The sequence below is a fragment of the Myotis nattereri genome (genome assembly GCF_964212035.1).
Source record: "Myotis nattereri genome assembly, chromosome: 1".
NCBI lineage: Eukaryota > Metazoa > Chordata > Mammalia > Chiroptera > Vespertilionidae > Myotis > Myotis nattereri.
The window spans coordinates 187,839,769-187,857,032 of record NC_138075.1 but is presented as its reverse complement, the minus strand read 5'-3'; the positions used below and the strand labels follow the sequence as shown (position 1 = coordinate 187,857,032).

Here is a 17,264-nt window from a genome sequence, read left to right as displayed (position 1 = left end):
TAAGAAGAGGAAGAGACATAAGGCATCTTTTTCTTACCAGGAGCATACAGAGGAAAGGCCATGAGAGGACAAAGGGTAAAGGTTGCTCTCTATAGTCAGCAAGGAGGCCTCACCAGAAACCAATTCTGTTGGCATTTCCTTTATATATATATATATATATATCTTTGTTGATTTCAGAGAGGGAGAGGGAGAGAGAGATAGAAACATCAATGATGAGAGAATCATTGATTGACTGCCTCCTGCACACCCCTTACCGGGCATCGAGCTTGCAACCCAGGCATGTGCCCAGACGGAAATGGAACAGTGACCTCCTAGTTCATAGGTCCACCATGCTCAACCACTGAGCCACTGCAGCCAGGCCCTGCTGGCATCTTGATCTTGTATATCTAGCTTCCAGAATTGTGAAAAAATAATTTCTGTTGCTTATGCCACTGAGTCTGCAGTATTTTGTTATGGCACCTGAGTAGACCAATACTGAGCTCTATAGAAACTTCGTAAATATTCCAAAGCAGGATGTCTTATCATCATTATTTTCAATTTTGGCCTAATCCTAATAACATTGGGTAAGTAGAGAGGCTTATTTTTATTTAAAACAGAAATCTTATTTTCATAGCAAACTAACTTTTGAGGACACTTCCCTGTTTATATGATTGGTTGTATTATTCTCAGATCCCCACATTCATGAAATTGGGCTCATATTTTGTTATCTCCAGCAATCATCATATCACTGAAGGTTATACAATTAAAATAGTAATATCATGAATAGAATTTTTAGAGTTATTAATGTCCCTGTGCCAGAAAGTGGATAAAGAGGAAGAGGGTAAACATGCCTGAGGTTATAAAGGAAGAATAGGACATGCTCACCAGTGAATGATCATGTGGAATTCTAGGCTGTTTCTTTAGGCTGAAAAAAGAGGAACTTAAAAATTGAAAACAAGAAGGATGTGCAGGAAGAAACAGGTTTGTCCACTCAGAACTTTGCCTAAGTTGGAAAGATCTATTCTCTCTTTTTCCTCTTTCCTGTTTTAGCAAATTTTCGGCAAGAAAATAAACAACATTTTGTGATCAAGAATATAGCAGATGCTGCACAGGCCAGCAGGAACGCAATCACATCCAAAGAGTGGTACTGGAACCAGGTGAGGTTGTGGACAGCTGGCCGCAGGTGTTTGGCTCCTTTGTGACGCATTACATACTCGATCCAGAAGACTGCTCGATCCAAGGGCTTTACAGGTTGATCATGGTGAATCCTTGATAACCTCATCACATTCTCTTTATAGCTGGAAGGCAAATATGGAACAAGGCAAAAGAGAAAGAAATGAATGAAATTTTGTGTTTGTTTGTCACATGATACATGTTATAAAAATTTAAGGGCCACAGAATTGTTACATGAACACTGCTCATTGTATAGAATTTTAACACGTATAGTAGGGAGATGGTAAAATAAATATATTATTAACGGAATGTGGTTAAATGCAGGCATAGAAAAAACAATAAGAATAAAACAGTTGTTAATTGAAACCCAATTTTTCTGAGCTGGAAGTGTGACATTGTATGAACTGTACTTTCCAGAAGATTTCCAAGACCAAGATTGTGAATGGTTCAAGATTATGGGAAAAGATCCATTGCAAGGTAAGCATGATCTCTAACATGTTCTTGTATGGTGCTTAATACAATCAATGGTAATCCTATAGAAAGAAGTAGTACTTACGAAGGATCATTAATGACTGTTCTCAAGGCCTTGAGCAAGTCTGCACTTGTCATTGTGTGCATGTTCACCTCCACAGCTGCTCCTTTGGCCTTCATGTGAGCAATGTTATCATGCTGATCAGCAAACATGGGAATTCCCACCATAGGGATCCCATGATAGATACCTTCATAGATCCCATTTATTCCACCATGAGTGATAAAAGCTTTGGTTTTTGGATGACCTAGTGTGGGGATAGGATGAGAAGTGGGTGAAAATTTTATTATAATGCATGAACAGAAATGTGGAGACAGAAGAGGAAGACCTATGGGATAAGTTATTGAAGAAGGCAGTGTTTTCTACAGTATTTCCTGTGGGTCAGTGCTACCACAGAAAATTGTTATCCCAGGAAAAGGAGGCATTAATTCCCTCTGTGTTGCCTGAAACTCTTATCTAAATTCATAGCAAGTATGAAGCTATAAAATTAATGGTCAAATATTTAATTATATTTTTTTGAATTAGAGGTAAAATGAAAAAATATTTACTATTGTTAACTATTTGTTGATATTAGTTTTTATGCTTTTATTAGCTGTTAAAGAATTGATCAACTTGTCCAACAACTACTATATAGCCTTTCTTCCCCTTAGTCTTACCAAGAAGGTCATTCTGGGGTAGCCAGTCATAGAGCTGAGTATTGGCTCCTAATGTGGCTGGTTTCTTTCCTTTATATCTCCATAAAACCTGTGGGAGACAGTGAATATATTTCACAAGTAATACCACAGAATAATGACGTTTTAAGGTTGTAGAGTTTGTATACACCATGCATCTACTCTACTTTAGGTGATAGTTGAGGAGTATAGAAGTGTACTTTATAAACACAAAGAAATAGTGGGGCTGTTTATAATAACCTTTTTAAACGAGTTTGTGGCAATTTCCAGATATCATTTTGTCTATTATCACTAAGAACTTACAGGAGTGAGATTATAAGTGAAGACTTAGAAAATAATGCCATGATAGCCTAATGAATCAGAGTTTGGGAGTTAAAATTTTTATGGCCCAGGTCCTCTGTATAAAATTTTATCACTGGTACTCCTAGCTTTATCTTCATATTAATGTTTTTACAAATATTGCTTTAGATTTTAAGTACTTATTTTTTGGATGACTGGTTGTCATTTCATCCTCCATTTCTTTCTACTTCTTTTTTCTCCCACAACTTCTTTATTTTAAAGTAAAAATATGGAGAGAAACCAAGATGGCGGCATAGGTAAACACCGGAGTTTGCTGCCTCGAACAACCACTTCAAAAATACAACTAAAAGACATCATCCAGAACCACAGGAAGGCTGGCTGAGTGGAAATTCCACAACTAGAAGGAAAGAGAAAAGCATACTGAGACTCAGAGGAGGTACAGTGCTCAAGTAAAATACTAAGGTACAGAGGAGCACGCGGAGAGGGCTGGTGGCTGAGGGCGTGGTTGTCATTTTCAATCGGGAGGGAGTCTCAGGCTCTGAGCTCCAGTTCCGAGCGAGTCTCTGGGGACCCAGACTCATACGGGAGAAGCGGGACTGTCTGGCATCATTCGGAACTCGAGGGCAGCTTTCTCTCGGAGGGGCTTGCAGCGATTACTGGGACATTGAGAAGCGGAGTCTCTGAGCGCAACTATAACTACTAGCCCCACCCTGTTGATCCCGTGGGACCTGACCCACCCAAGCCCTGCAGGGAGGCTTTTGCGGGATATCCTCAGGCAGAGGCTAGATTAGCACCTCCCTAGAGATCCAGGAGCCAGTATACCCAGAGGTCAGAGTGGGACCATTCAGTTTGCAGCTCCATGGAACCATAAAGTACACACTCAGGGGGCAGACTCAGTGAGCACCAAAGCCCCATTGAAGCAAGTCTTGCCCCAGAGGGGTGTCTCCAGCACAGAAGTTCTCCCACTGCAGACACAGCTGATTCTCACAGCCAATTGGCCTGGAGGTCAATTCCTCCCAGTGATACCTACAACAACCAAGGCTTAACTACAACAAGACTGCACAAAGACCACAAGGGGGTGCAGCAAGAGTGTCCTCCTCAGGTAATTGGGGAGGCTGAACCACTGGACCCTAGAAAACACTTAGCACAGAAAATCACTTTATCAACACAGGGAAGCATAAAAAATGTGGAGACAAAGAAAAAGGACACAAATGACAGAAATGGAGGAAAGCAAACTACTGGATATAGAGTTCAAAATCACACTTTTAAGGTTTTTCAAGAATTTTCTAGAAACTTCCAATAAACTTAATGAGACCTACAAGAAATCTAATGAGACCCTCGAGGTTGTGATAAAGGACCAACTAGAAATTAAGCATACACTGACTGAAATAAAGAATATTATACAGACTCCCAACAGCAGACCAGAGGGTCGCAAGAATCAAGTCAATGATTTGAAATACGAAGAAGCAAAAAACACCCAACCGGAAAAGCAAAATGAAAAAAGAATCCAAAAATACGAAGATAGTGTAAGGAGCCTCTGGGACAGCTTCAAGTGTACCAACATCCGAATTATAGGGGTGCCAGAAGAAGAGAGAGAGCAAGATAGTGAAAACCTATTTGAAGAAATAATGACAGAAAACTTCCCCTACCTGGTGAAAGAAATAGACTTACAAGTCTAGGAAGTGCAGAGAACCCCAAACAAAAGGAATCCAAAGAGGACCACACCAAGACACATCATAATTAATATGCCATGAGCAAAAGACAAAGAGAGAATCTTAAAAGCAGCAAGAGAAAGAAAGTCAGTTACCAACAAGGGAGTACCCATACGACTGTCAGCTGATTTCTCAACAGAAACTTTGCAGGCCAGAAGGGAGTGGCAAGAAATATTCAAAGTGATGAATGCGAGGAACCTACAACCAAGATTACTTTATCCAGCAAAGCTATCATTCAGAATTGAAGGTCAGATAAAGAACTTCACAGATAAGGAAAAGCTAAAGGAGTTCATCACAACCAAACCAGTATTATATGATATGCTGAAAGGTATTCTTTAAGAAGAGGAAGAAGAAGAAAAAGGTAAGATACAAATTAGGAACAACAAATACACATCTATCAACAAGTGAATCTGAAAATCAAGTGAATAATCTGATGAACAGAATGAACTTGTGATTATAATAGAATCAAGGGCATAGAAAGGGATTGGACTGACTATTCTTGCGGGGGGGAAAGGGGTGAGGGGGATGCGGGAGGAGACTGGACAAAAATTGTGCACCTATGGATGAGGACAGTGGGTAGGGAGTGAGGGCGGAGGGTGGGGTGGGAACTGGGTGGACGGGAGTTATGGAGAGAAAAAAGAGGAACAACTGTAATAATCTGAACAATAAAGATTTAATTAATCAAAAAAAAATAAAGTAAAAATATGGTAGTGCTTTTGCTTATATTCCAAAGTTTGGTGAAGTATATTGTTTGGTTTCATTTCTTCAATTATCATATTTGTATTTATATATAATTTTTATAGAATTTTATGGAATTTAACCAAATATACAAATAAAAACAGCTGTTGGATGTTTTATAAATAGCAATATAAAAAGAGCAGTAATCTAGGATGGTGGTGATAACATTAAAATGAACTGAATATCATGAATTAGGACATGCAAAGTGCTAGACTATATTAACATTTCTATGGCCTTTGAATTCTAGAAAATGTTAATTAAAATGCTAAATGAATCTAGGCTTCTACTTCTGTGCTTAACTATGATGAATCAAGTCCTAATACAAATAAAGACATGGAGGATATTCTTATGCAGCTTTCATACCTATGTTTGCCATTTATTTTCTCCTTTTTCCTGGTATTGGAGTAAATGCACTTCAGAACTATTTGGGAGTTGTTAGAGCAGGCCTTAAGATTTCATGAAAAATGGCACTTAATGTTTTCATCTCTACAGAAAACTCAGCAAGCAAGGTACAAATATGCCTACACTCACTATTGTAGTGTTTTACAAATTTTTACTTAATACTGGTACCTGATATGTTAAGTGTAAAATGAGATTCAACTTTCAGTGGGAAAGATACCAGCCCAGCAGGATTAAAGGTTGTACTAACCTTCTGTGGAATCTGGGCAAGGGCTGAGGCAATAAGATTGCCCTTTTCTTCTGTGAGATTTTGAATGATTGAACCCAGAGAAAACACTACAATACCATCTTTGCCCGAGCTCTGGACAAATTCTTCTATTTCCTGTAGAGAAAAATTAATTGTATTATAGATATACAGTACCTTAGGGAATAAAATAAAGTTCTCTTATACTTCTAAAATAAAGATTCAAGGGAATTGTCAGAGGCCTGGTTAGATTTTTAAAAAGTCTTTGAAACTTTTCATGAAAAATGGAGCTTAACGTTAACAACCAACTCTCTTTAGGAGAAAATATATAATGCAATATACGGATAATGTATCATAGATTTGTACACTTGAAACTTATATAAATTTATTAACCAATGTCACCCCAATAAAGTTACAGTTTACATCTAATATATCATTACTGTGTTGATCTGCCTATGGCTTCATTAGTAATTTTCTCATGTTCAAGTCTTCCTTTATGCCTAAGCAGATATTGTTAGAATTGTGGTATCTACTTATATAAAAACCATGGGTGGTGTTCATCACGTCCAGAAGATCTGCTGCGACCAAGCAGAAGGAAGTCAGTCCTGCAGGGGATTTTCTTGGCAAAGTCTGCGCCCTCCCCCAGGCTGTTTCCCAAAGCTGATTCCTGTAAGAGTGGGGTTTGAGGCAGGAACCGCCCTCGGAGTGTGGAGGCAGATCTTTCTAAAGTGTGCCATGCGCCAACACAGCCAGGGGTGAACCTGAGTGGGGGCGGCTGAAAGGCTTAGAAAAGACAGACAAGGGAATGAAAGCCAGGTCTTGGTGGGATGCTGATTCTCTTAGAGACAGCGACCACGCCCACAGCCATGCCTTTATTTTATAGCAGATGCTACGAGGCAAAGTAAGGGCATGACCAAGATGTTTACAACATTCTCCTGTGTTTCAATCCTACTCAACTACATGCACCTGAACTCTATCAAGCCTACATCACTCAGGCATGTGGGGCTACATGTTCGGACCATAGGTTCAAGCTTAAAACTACAGCTGTTGGCTATAATTGTGCTGGGAGGGCCCTGCCCTCCAAGATGGGACTTGCACCTGGCAATGAGAGGACTGTGCCCTCTCCTCAGTCCAAGGCTTGAACATGTCCAAAACTCTGTAGCGGCTCCCCACAATAAAGTTTTAATTCTGTTTCTTTGTTACTAATGTTGTGGCCCCATACCATAACAAAGAAACAATTTCTGGAGGATGAGGCCCAGGAATCAGGTTTTTCTAATTCCCAGGTGATTCTAATGTGCAGCCAAGGTTGAGAACCACTGCTATAGATAATATTAAACATATATCTAAACGTGAAATTCTTTGTCCAAACAATGAGCATGTTCAAAAATTAAATGAAGAAATTTTGGATATACTCGATGGAGATTTTCACACATATTTGAGTGATGATTCTATTGATTCCACAGACGATGCTGAAAAGGAAAATTTTCCCATCGAATTTCTTAATAGTATTACTCCTTCAGGAATGCCGTGTCATAAATTAAAATTGAAAGTGGGTGTAATCATTATGCTATTGAGAAATCTCAATAGTAAATGGGGTCTTTGTAATGGTACCAGATTTATTATCAAAAGATTACGACCTAACATTATCGAAGCCGAAGTATTAACAGGATCTGCAGAGGGAGAGGCTGTACTGATTCCAAGAATTAATTTCTCCCCATCTGACACTGGCCTCCCATTTAAATTGATTCGACAACGGTTTCACATGATGCCAGCATTTGTGATGACTATTAATAAATCACAGGAGAAACTCCAGACAGAATAGGCATGTTCCTACCTGAACCCGTTTTTGCACATGGTCAGTCATATGTTGCTTTCTCTCGAGTTTGAAGAGTATGTGATGTTACAGTTAAAGTTCTAAGTACTTCATCACAAGGGAAATTAGTCAAGCACTCTGAAAGTGTTTTCACTCTTAATGTGGTGTACAGGGAGATATTAGAATAAGTTTAATCACTTTATCAGTCATTGTTTGCATCACTGTTGTTTTCACATCATGTTTTTGTCATTTTTATAACATGCCTCTGTTGTTGTTATATCCTTTTGTTACTGTTTATTTATTAATAAATTTATATATTATTTTCATATACATTTTACTAATTTCTTTTCTTCTCTCACACTTCTATTATAGAGAAGGGCAAAAAGCAATATTAAAATATCTCCACTAATTAATTCCCTTTTTATAAAAAAAATATTTTATTGATTTTTTACAGAGAGGAAGGGAGAGGGATAGAGAGATAGAATCATCGATGAGAGAGAAACATCAATCAGCTGCCTCCTGCACACTCCCCACTGGGGATGTGCCCGCAACCAAGGTACATGCCCTTGACGGGAATCGAACCTGGGACCCTTGAGTTCGCAGGCTGATCCTCTATCCACTGAGCCAAACAGGTTAGGGCAATTAATCCCGTTTAATGTGCAAGAATTTTGTGCACCGGGCTACTTGTCTATAATAATAAAAGGGTAATATGCTAATTAGACCAGACATCCTTCCAGACTAAGCCCAGGCTATAGCGAAACCAGGGTCCCGGGTGCCTGACAGCAGCTGGAGCAAAGCCAGCCAGGGTCCTGGGTGCTGATGCATGCCTGGAGGGAAGCCAGCCTGGGTCCCTGGTGACTGCTGGCAGCCAGAGGGAAGCCAGTGCTGACAGCCGGGGGTATTGGGCCTCTAGAATAGTAATAGTAATGTTTTGGAAAAAGACATATCACATATTTAAACAGCTCTATAATTATAAATTACTTTTATGAGATAGTGATTGCCTGTCTTTTTGATGTATAAAACTCCCAACTTAGTGGACATTAGCTCCATGTTCTTAATTTCAGCCTTAGCACAGAGTTGATACATAGCTACTTCTATAAATTAAACTGCCTCACCTTTTAGAGTTGTACAAGTTGGCCCTGGGAAACTCTGGGTTTGGGCCCAGTTAGATCATATTCTATGAGAATGAGATCTTCTAGACATGCTTCATGTATTCCTTATTAAATGTTTTGTGGCAACTCTGGAGTCACATATTCCCCAATTAAAGGCTATTAAATGACCAGAAAAGAGATGATGTCAAAGTTGACTATGTCAGCTTCATTAATATTAGAAGGACATATTTGACACCACAGAAATGAGTTTGTTATTATTTTGATTCACCTTCCCAAACACATGGAGTTTGAATAAAATGTGTGTGTGTGTGTGTGTGTGTGTGTGTGTGTTCTTGATTGGAGGACCTGTCATCATCGCTTTTGCTTTTTTTGATGTTTTAACAGTTTATTTTGAAGGTGATTTAAAGAAATTTAAGGACAATCAGAGAAAAAAATGTACATAATACACTCATTAAATAAGTGTTTTGATTAAATAAAAATAAGTGAAATATGTTTTCTTCTGCAACTCCAGTAATAAGTTGTTATTCTGAAGTTTCTTATACTTACAAAAAGGGGGCGCAGGGGAATACGACAATTAAAGCTGCCTCTTAATCACAGAAACCAAATTTTTCTTTTCTTCCCAATAAGTTAGTTTCCATCTTCCAACTCTGACTTGTTTTTTTAAAAGATATGATGCTAGAAATTCAGAATGATTTGGTAGTCTTTCCTTTGCAAGTACAGCAATCTGATGCAGGTAGGTACAGTTGGCAAAGACTATCGATCCACTTTCTGCTTTGATGATTTTTCTGCATTAATATTCTCAGTTTTACTATCCTCTCAACGTTATCTGTGGGACTACACTCAGAATGAGGATTTTTTTGAAACTGGTGCCTGTCTTCCAGCCTCTGCTCTAGCTCCATGTCAGACACTGCAAGTCACAGTTTCTGGATACCAATTCATGCTGGAGCCTTCCATTTCTTAGAGCCCTCTGTAAAATAAACCAAGAATCTCCTAGGAACATCATGTACCCTGAAAACTTCCTAAAGGGATTTTTAAAATCTTCTCACAGTACAAGTAAATGAGGGTTTCCTCTTCACTCACTATTGATAGTTCAACACAGTATCTATGTAACACTTATCTATTACTCATTTGTTTCTCAACACTGTTTTCTTTTAACATCCCTGACACACTACATTTTTTTTATTCGAAGGCTTAAGAATGTGGTATACAATTACCTTTTTATTCCAAAAGATACCTGTCAGCAGGTTGGTAAACAATGAAGCCAAGTTTGGGTTTCTCATTTTCCTGAACTCTATGCTGGTGACCTCCACTATTTCCTTTGCTGTGTTTTGCTGTGTCATGTTACCCAAATGGCTTATAGAAAATTCTACCTGAAAATTCCGCTTGTTCCTTTAAGTAAATAGTCACAATGTAGAACTCATTGTATTAGTGTCAAATAAATTTTATCCTATGTTTTTTATTTCAGTAGAAGCCATCACTATCAAATAAACATTCAAAATGAAAACCAAAGAGTCATCTTTATTTCCTTTTCTTCCTTTAACTCTTACTTCCCCTCTCACCAGTAAGTAGTGTGGAACTTGTCCCTGTGTCTCATGAAAGCATGTTTGTCTCTCAACCTTCATAATGTATGCCCATTTTCATAACTTTTTCATGCTTATGAAGAATACTACAGCAGTCTCCTTACTGATTTTCATGGCTTTAGTTTTCAGTTGCTCCTATCAATTATCCATATTGTAAAAAAAAAAAAAAAAAAAAAAAAGATATTTTAAGATGTGCTTCAATCATGCCAGTTTTTTAGCCTGATTTCCCAATATAATACCTAAAATACCTATTAATAACTCACAAGAGCCCTCTGGCATGGAAATAGAGTTGGCCATCCAATGATATTCAACATCATGTCACTGTTACCAAGACTGTAAACTTTAAAAGGAAATCGGGTGTCACATCATAAGATACATAAAATCCATCAATGCTGTAGTCTTACCTTAGGTAATGGTTTGGCAGGTTTGCAGTGCAATCCTCCAACAAATTCAAAATTAGGTAGATATGGACGAGGAAATTCAAAATCCCAATATGTTCTAATTAACCAAATTTCAGCTTTCCCCAGAGTCTCACATAATGTAGTGGGTCTTCCTGGGAAAAAAAAGTTGGGTAAAAGGAAATAGACTATAAGTTAAATGGGAAAATTGCACCACTAACTTTTTGATTAGCTCTCAAGGGAAAATTAAGTTTAGGTCTTCTAGAATGATATGGCTTTTAGATGGCAAATGAAAAGGGGCATTAATATAATCAAATGAAATAAAAAAGAAAGAGAAAAATAAATAGTGATGAAAGAAATAAAAAAGAAAGTTAAAAAAGGAGAATAGATTATTTGTAAGTTTCTTTTTTACAGGATAAAAGAAACCAAACATTTAAACACAACTCCAAATTTCTAATAAACTTATTGCTAATTTTTTCTCTCCAATTGAATGTCAGATGATAGATTAGCTCCACAATATCTGCAGCAAATCACCCCACAATGGTTTCTAGTCTTCTAGTCAAGAGTATGTCCATGACCTCTCCAGCACGTTTTAATTTCAGGATTACTCATATTGTTATAGAATCCCATCAATATCAGTCGACCTCATCCTTCTGTGTTATAGCTCATCACTTCAATTCATGGGGCACTACTTTATTAGTAAGAACTCCATGAATAATTCATACTCATGATGACCCTCTTTTGGGATGTGTGGTTCACAAATACATACTACAGTTATCTCACAACTTTTTACTGCTGTCTTACTTTACTGCTGCCTCACTGATGTGTTTTGAAGGGTATTTAGGGTATTAATTTTAGGTTTTTATGCAGAAGAATAAGTAATTGCAAATAACCAAGTCTTTAATTTCTGTTTATAAAAAATACATGTTTTATAACTGAGAGGAAGGGAAAAAAACAGGTGAGAATCCTTTTCACTTTAGGATTCTAATTAAAGTTGATGGTGACATAAACCCAGGGAGGAAAGCTTCATTTTATAGTCATTACTTTTTAGTGTAAAGTCATTTAGTCCAAAGGCTATAATTTGATAATGAAGAAGTTTTGACCAAGGACACTCAGTTTAAAATTGCCAGAGATTAGATTAGAACTCCATCCCTTAGCTTCTGAATTAATGTGTTTTTGCCCCCTGGATGTCTACTTTTTTTGAGACTCAAATCCTGCCTTGATTCCAAACCCAAGGTGATAGTTTTATTAGTCATTATCTTATTTAAATTAATCATTTTTCTGCCTAAGTGATTTAGTTTATATGACCTTAGCCTCATTTTAGAAAGACAACTTAAAGCAATTAGAAAAATTCTACATTTAAAGCAATGATTCACAATAATGGGTATAGAAGAGATAAATGGAAAGAGAATGAAAATGAATTTAATATAAAACAAACTGTAAATAATTTCATAAATTGTATTTGAAATGTTACATAAGAGGAATTATGGACATAAAACTGAAATTAAATAGACAAATACCCAATTTCTTTTAGTTATATAATTTACATAAAAATTGAATTATATAATCAAAATGGATAATTCTAAATATATGTGTGTTATGTGGGTTAAGTAAATTAATGGGTTAAATTTTAGCTACCAAGTAGATATTATTATCAAATGAATCTGTTAGTTTAAGTGAGTTAAGTAGGGTGTTTTTTGAATTTTAAAGACTTCTTGCCTGAAAACATTATTAGTACAATTTTTATTTAATAGAAGAAGCTTTTTTTTCTCCTCCTTATATAATGCTTCTGTCCTTTTTCTCAAGTTGAGGCTTTTCAGAGGTCTTTACTCATAATCCTACCATGCCAAAATGTGGCCAGATATAATATAGTTTTCTGTTACCACTGATGGTAGATTTGAGCCAAGATTCTTGTAATTTTTTCCTATACCTATAGAGCCTAGTAAGTAGTGTGCTCCCAGCATGCATAATGATTATAGAGTTAACTAATTATAGCAAATCATTACATTTGAGTTTAAATCATGGGTATATAAAAGGATTTAAAAGATACATTATTATTGATTTCAAAGAGGGAGAGTGATCAAGAGAGAAGAAACATCAGTGATAAGAGAGAATCATTGATTTGCTGCCCCCTGCATGCCCCACACAGGGGATCTAGCCTGCAACCCAGGTATGTGCCATGACCTGGAATCTAACCGTGACCTCCAGGTTCATAGATCAACCACACTAGCCAGGCTCAAAGGTTTTCTTAAGTTGGTTTCTTTGAACATTAGTTCTGTAAAACAATGTGATATTCAGTGAAGTAGATTAGATCATATATTTAGTGTGAGATATGATCTTTTGTTTGTTCTTGTTTGTGCTTCTCAAAGATAGCTGAAGTAGAAACCTTTCTGAGTTGATTGATTCAGCTCTCAGCTAAGTGTATGAAATTGCAAATAAAAGCATTTTAAGCAGAAAAGGCAAAGATGAAAAATAAGTTGATTAGGTGTATATCAACCTATTGATTAGTGGTTCTCTTTAACTGCTCAAGACACAAAGTCTTTTAGGATTTTCTAATTACTTTTTCAGGTTTTTGTGTAGCATTCCCCCAAGAAATATAAAGTATCCTAGGAATCTTTTCAATGACCAGCCATGATGAACCTGTCCAAATACTCAACATATATTAGCAAATAAGACTCAGCAACATATTAAAAAGATCATACACCATGACCAACTGGGATTTATTCCAGGGATGCAAGGCTGTACAATATTCACAAATCAACAAACAAGATACAATACATGAACAAATTGAAATACAAATGCACATGATTATATCAATAGATGCAGAAAAGTGTTTGAAGAAAATCTGACACCATTTTTGATAAAAACTCTCAGCAAAGTGGGACTAGAGGCATCACACCTTGACATAATAAAGGCCATATATGACAAATGTACAGTCAACACCATACTCAGTTGGCAAAAACTAAAACCATTTCCCTTAAGAACAAGTATAAGACAGGGATGTCTTCTTTAACTACTCTTCTTCAATATATATTGATTTACTAGAAGTAGGAAGAGGGATTGAGAGAGAAAGAAACATCAATGATGAGAGAGAATCCTTGATCTACTGCCTCTGGCACACCCCCTACTGTGGATGGAGCCTGCAACCTGGGCTTGTGCTCTGACTGGGTATGGAACTGTGAGCTCCTGCTTTATAGGTTAACGCTCAACCAGTGAGCCACACTGGCCAGGCTCAATGGTATTTTTATACACCAATAATGATCTATCAGAAAGAGAAACTAAAAAAAAATTCCATTTATCATTGCAAGAAAAAATTTCAGATACTTAGGAATAAACTTAACCAAAAAAGTAAAACAACTGTACTCAGGAAACTATAAGACATTGATAAAAGAGATAGAAGAAGATATAAACAAGTGGAAGAGCATACCATGTTCATGGATTGGTACAATTAACATAATTAAAATGTCCATACTATCTAAAGCAATCTATACATTCAATTCAATCCCTATTAAAATATCACTGACATATTTCACAGATCTAGAATGAATATTCCAAAAATTTGTATGAAATAAAAAATGATGTCAAATAGCTGCAGTAATCTTGAGAAAGAAGAACAAAGTTGGAAGGATCTCAATACCAGATATCAAGTTATATTACAAAGCTCATCAAAACAGCCTGGTTCTGGCACAAGTACAGACATATAGATCAATGGAACAGAAAAAGAACCCAAAAATTGACCTAAGCCATTATGCTCAATGAATATTTGTCAAAGGAGGCAAGAGCATACAGTGGAGTCAAGACAGTCTCTTCAATAAATGGTGTTGGGAAAATTAGACAGGTACATGCAGAACAGTAAAAACTAGACCACCAACTTATATCATACACAAGAGTAAACTCAAAATGAATACAAGATTTTTATGTAATTCATGAAACTGTAAAAATCCTAGAAGACAACATAGGCAGCAAATTATCAGACATCTCATGTAACAATCCATTTATGGATACATAACCTAGGGCACGAAAAACAGAAAAAAAAATAAACAAATGAAACTACATCAAATTAAAAGCTTTTGCACAGCAAAAGGAACCAGTATAAAAATGTAAAGGGAGCCCATTGTATGGGAGCACATATTTGTCAGTGATATACAAGATGAGGGGTTAATTTCCAAAATGTATAAAGTACTCATACAACTCAACAAAAACAAGACAAATAACCAATTAAAAAGTTGGGCAGAGGACATGAATAGATACTTTTCTAAAGAGGACACATAAATGGCCAAGATACATAAAAAAATGCTCAACATCATTAATCATCAGAGAAATACAAATAACAATGACAATGAACTATCATCTCATACCTGCCACAATGCCTACCATCAATAAATCAACAAACAAGTGTAGAATTTCCTCAAAAAATTAAAAGTATAACTGCTATTTGATCTAGTGATCCCACTTCTAAGAATATATCCTAAGAATACCAAAACACCAATCAGAAAGAATGTATGCACCACTATGTTCATAGCATTGTTATTTACAATAGGTAAGATATGGAAACAACCCAAGTGCCCATCAGTAGAGGAATGGATAAAAATGCTGTGGTACATTTACACAGTGGAATATCATGCAGCTGTAGAAATGGAGGACCTATTATCATCTGAGACAGCATGGAAGAACCTGGAGGTGATTACGCTAAGCAAAATAAGCCAGTCAAAGAAAGACAAATATCACATGGTATCACTTATATGTGGAAACTAATGTACGCAATACATTGATGAATAAAATATAACAAGATGTTTGGAAACATGAACCAGACTGATGAATCTTACAGGGAAGGGGGGAGTGGGGCTGTGGGAAGAGTTTAACCAAAGAACTTGTGTATATTTGTGCACGGGTAGGGTTCTTATCCCTGGCGAGTACTCAGGGTCGATTGGGATCTTCTGGTTGCTGGATGGGGTCTGCCTTTGTTCCACGCCACCCCCTGGTGGTCAGCCCATGTCATAGCGTGCGGCGAATTCCAGGTCCTTTGAACTCCCAAGGGGACAATTTCATATTAGCCTTTTATATAGGATATGCATTGTCCATGAACACAGATATTGGGATGGTGAAGGCCCTAGGCACAGAAGGAACTGGGCAGTTGGGAGCATAGAAGGAATAAAGGAGACAACATTTGTAATACACTCAACAATAAAGTAAAAAAAAAAAAGGTTGACACCCTGTTCTAGTAAAAATGGTATAAGATTGAGTGTAATCATCACTAATTATTAAAAATCTTTGAAGTGGATACAGATGGATTAAATAGAATATATTTGTTGATAACCATATTTTAACTCATTACTGATATCAGATATGTAGGTTATCTTGCTCTTAGGATAAACATTATACTGTCTTCACCAAGAATAGCTATAACTTCCTCTAATATGGAAACTCAATGTACTATATTTATGTAATATCCAAATATGACAAACATTCCTAACAAGTATCAAGTTGTCTTATGAGAAGCGGTTTGATGACTATAAAGACAGAGTAACCATGGCAAGAGATTTTTTGTTCCCATTTCCGCTTAGTTTTTGATAACAATTTGATTACTGTTACTGGTAAAGTTTTAAATGTAAGACAGATATTTTAAAATGTATTCCTTTCATTCACTTAGATTTCATTCACTTAGATTTCTAAATTTCTTCTGATAACAAGTTCAAAATAAAAAACAAAATGTCTTACCTAATGCTTCACTGTAAAACTGGTCCCAAAAATGAATGTCATAATCCCGGATCCATAAGTCAAAGAAAACGGAGAGCACTGTATTTTTTACTCTTTCCAGAAAGGTCATTCGGTCAGTAAGTCCCACCATCTGAACAGGAACATAGGAAGGTGGAGTGGGAAGTTTCCCACAGTGTTTCTCCTTCATGCCTCCCATAGACACTCTTAATGTGAGCACAAAAGGGACTGCAAGCAATTCAGCCACCAGCTCTCCACAGGGCAAGACAGGGTCTATGAGCATTACATCGTAGTTGGTTTCCTGGAGCTTCTTCATGAGTGTCCGATTGTAGACTGCATTCTCACACAGGGTTTTTAAATTTTCAGTTACTTCAATCAAAACATCATTCAATCTTATTGTTGATCGCCAGGGTGTTAAGTTTGGCAAGTCATTCAAAATTACATCCAGAAATTTGTCTTGTGCTTTCTCTGCTAATTCTTTCGGATATTCTGAATGTAATACCTCGAAGTTCAGTGAGGAAGGTTTCCTGTAGTCAATGAGCTTAGTATGTGGAAAAGTCAACACGGTTACCTCATGTCCGTTCTTTGTGAGTTCCTCTAGAATGGTCTTTATATTAAGCCAATGGCTCATGTCAACCGGCCATACCAGAACCTTTCCACAGAACCCACAGCCAGCACTACAGAGCTGCAGCAGCAGAACCGCCAAAGCCCACTTCTTGGATAACATGACAGCAGCTCCGTCACACACTGCTCTGCAGAGGTTTTAGGGTGTGTCTGCCTAGTGCAGAGACCAAAAGGCAATAAAAAAAAATAATAAGTTAAAAATTAACTTTAAAAGGAAACGTTTTTGCATTATAAGCAAGGTTAATGTTTATTGGGGGGATAAAACAGAAATAAAAAA

At 36.9% G+C, this 17,264-nt stretch overlaps 1 protein-coding gene across 1 annotated transcript; it reads right to left on the bottom strand.

Moving 5' to 3' along the window:
- Positions 1-997: 997 nt before the first annotated feature.
- LOC308513531 (UDP-glucuronosyltransferase 2A3-like) lies at positions 998-17,090 on the bottom strand (the record flags this gene model as incomplete). The annotated part of the gene is made up of 6 exons (XM_081083649.1): positions 998-1,277; positions 1,709-1,928; positions 2,338-2,425; positions 5,752-5,883; positions 10,655-10,803; positions 16,367-17,090. The coding sequence occupies 6 exons, from the start codon at positions 17,088-17,090 to the stop codon at positions 998-1,000; spliced, it is 1,593 nt and encodes a 530-aa protein (XP_080939775.1).
- Positions 17,091-17,264: the final 174 nt, after the last annotated feature.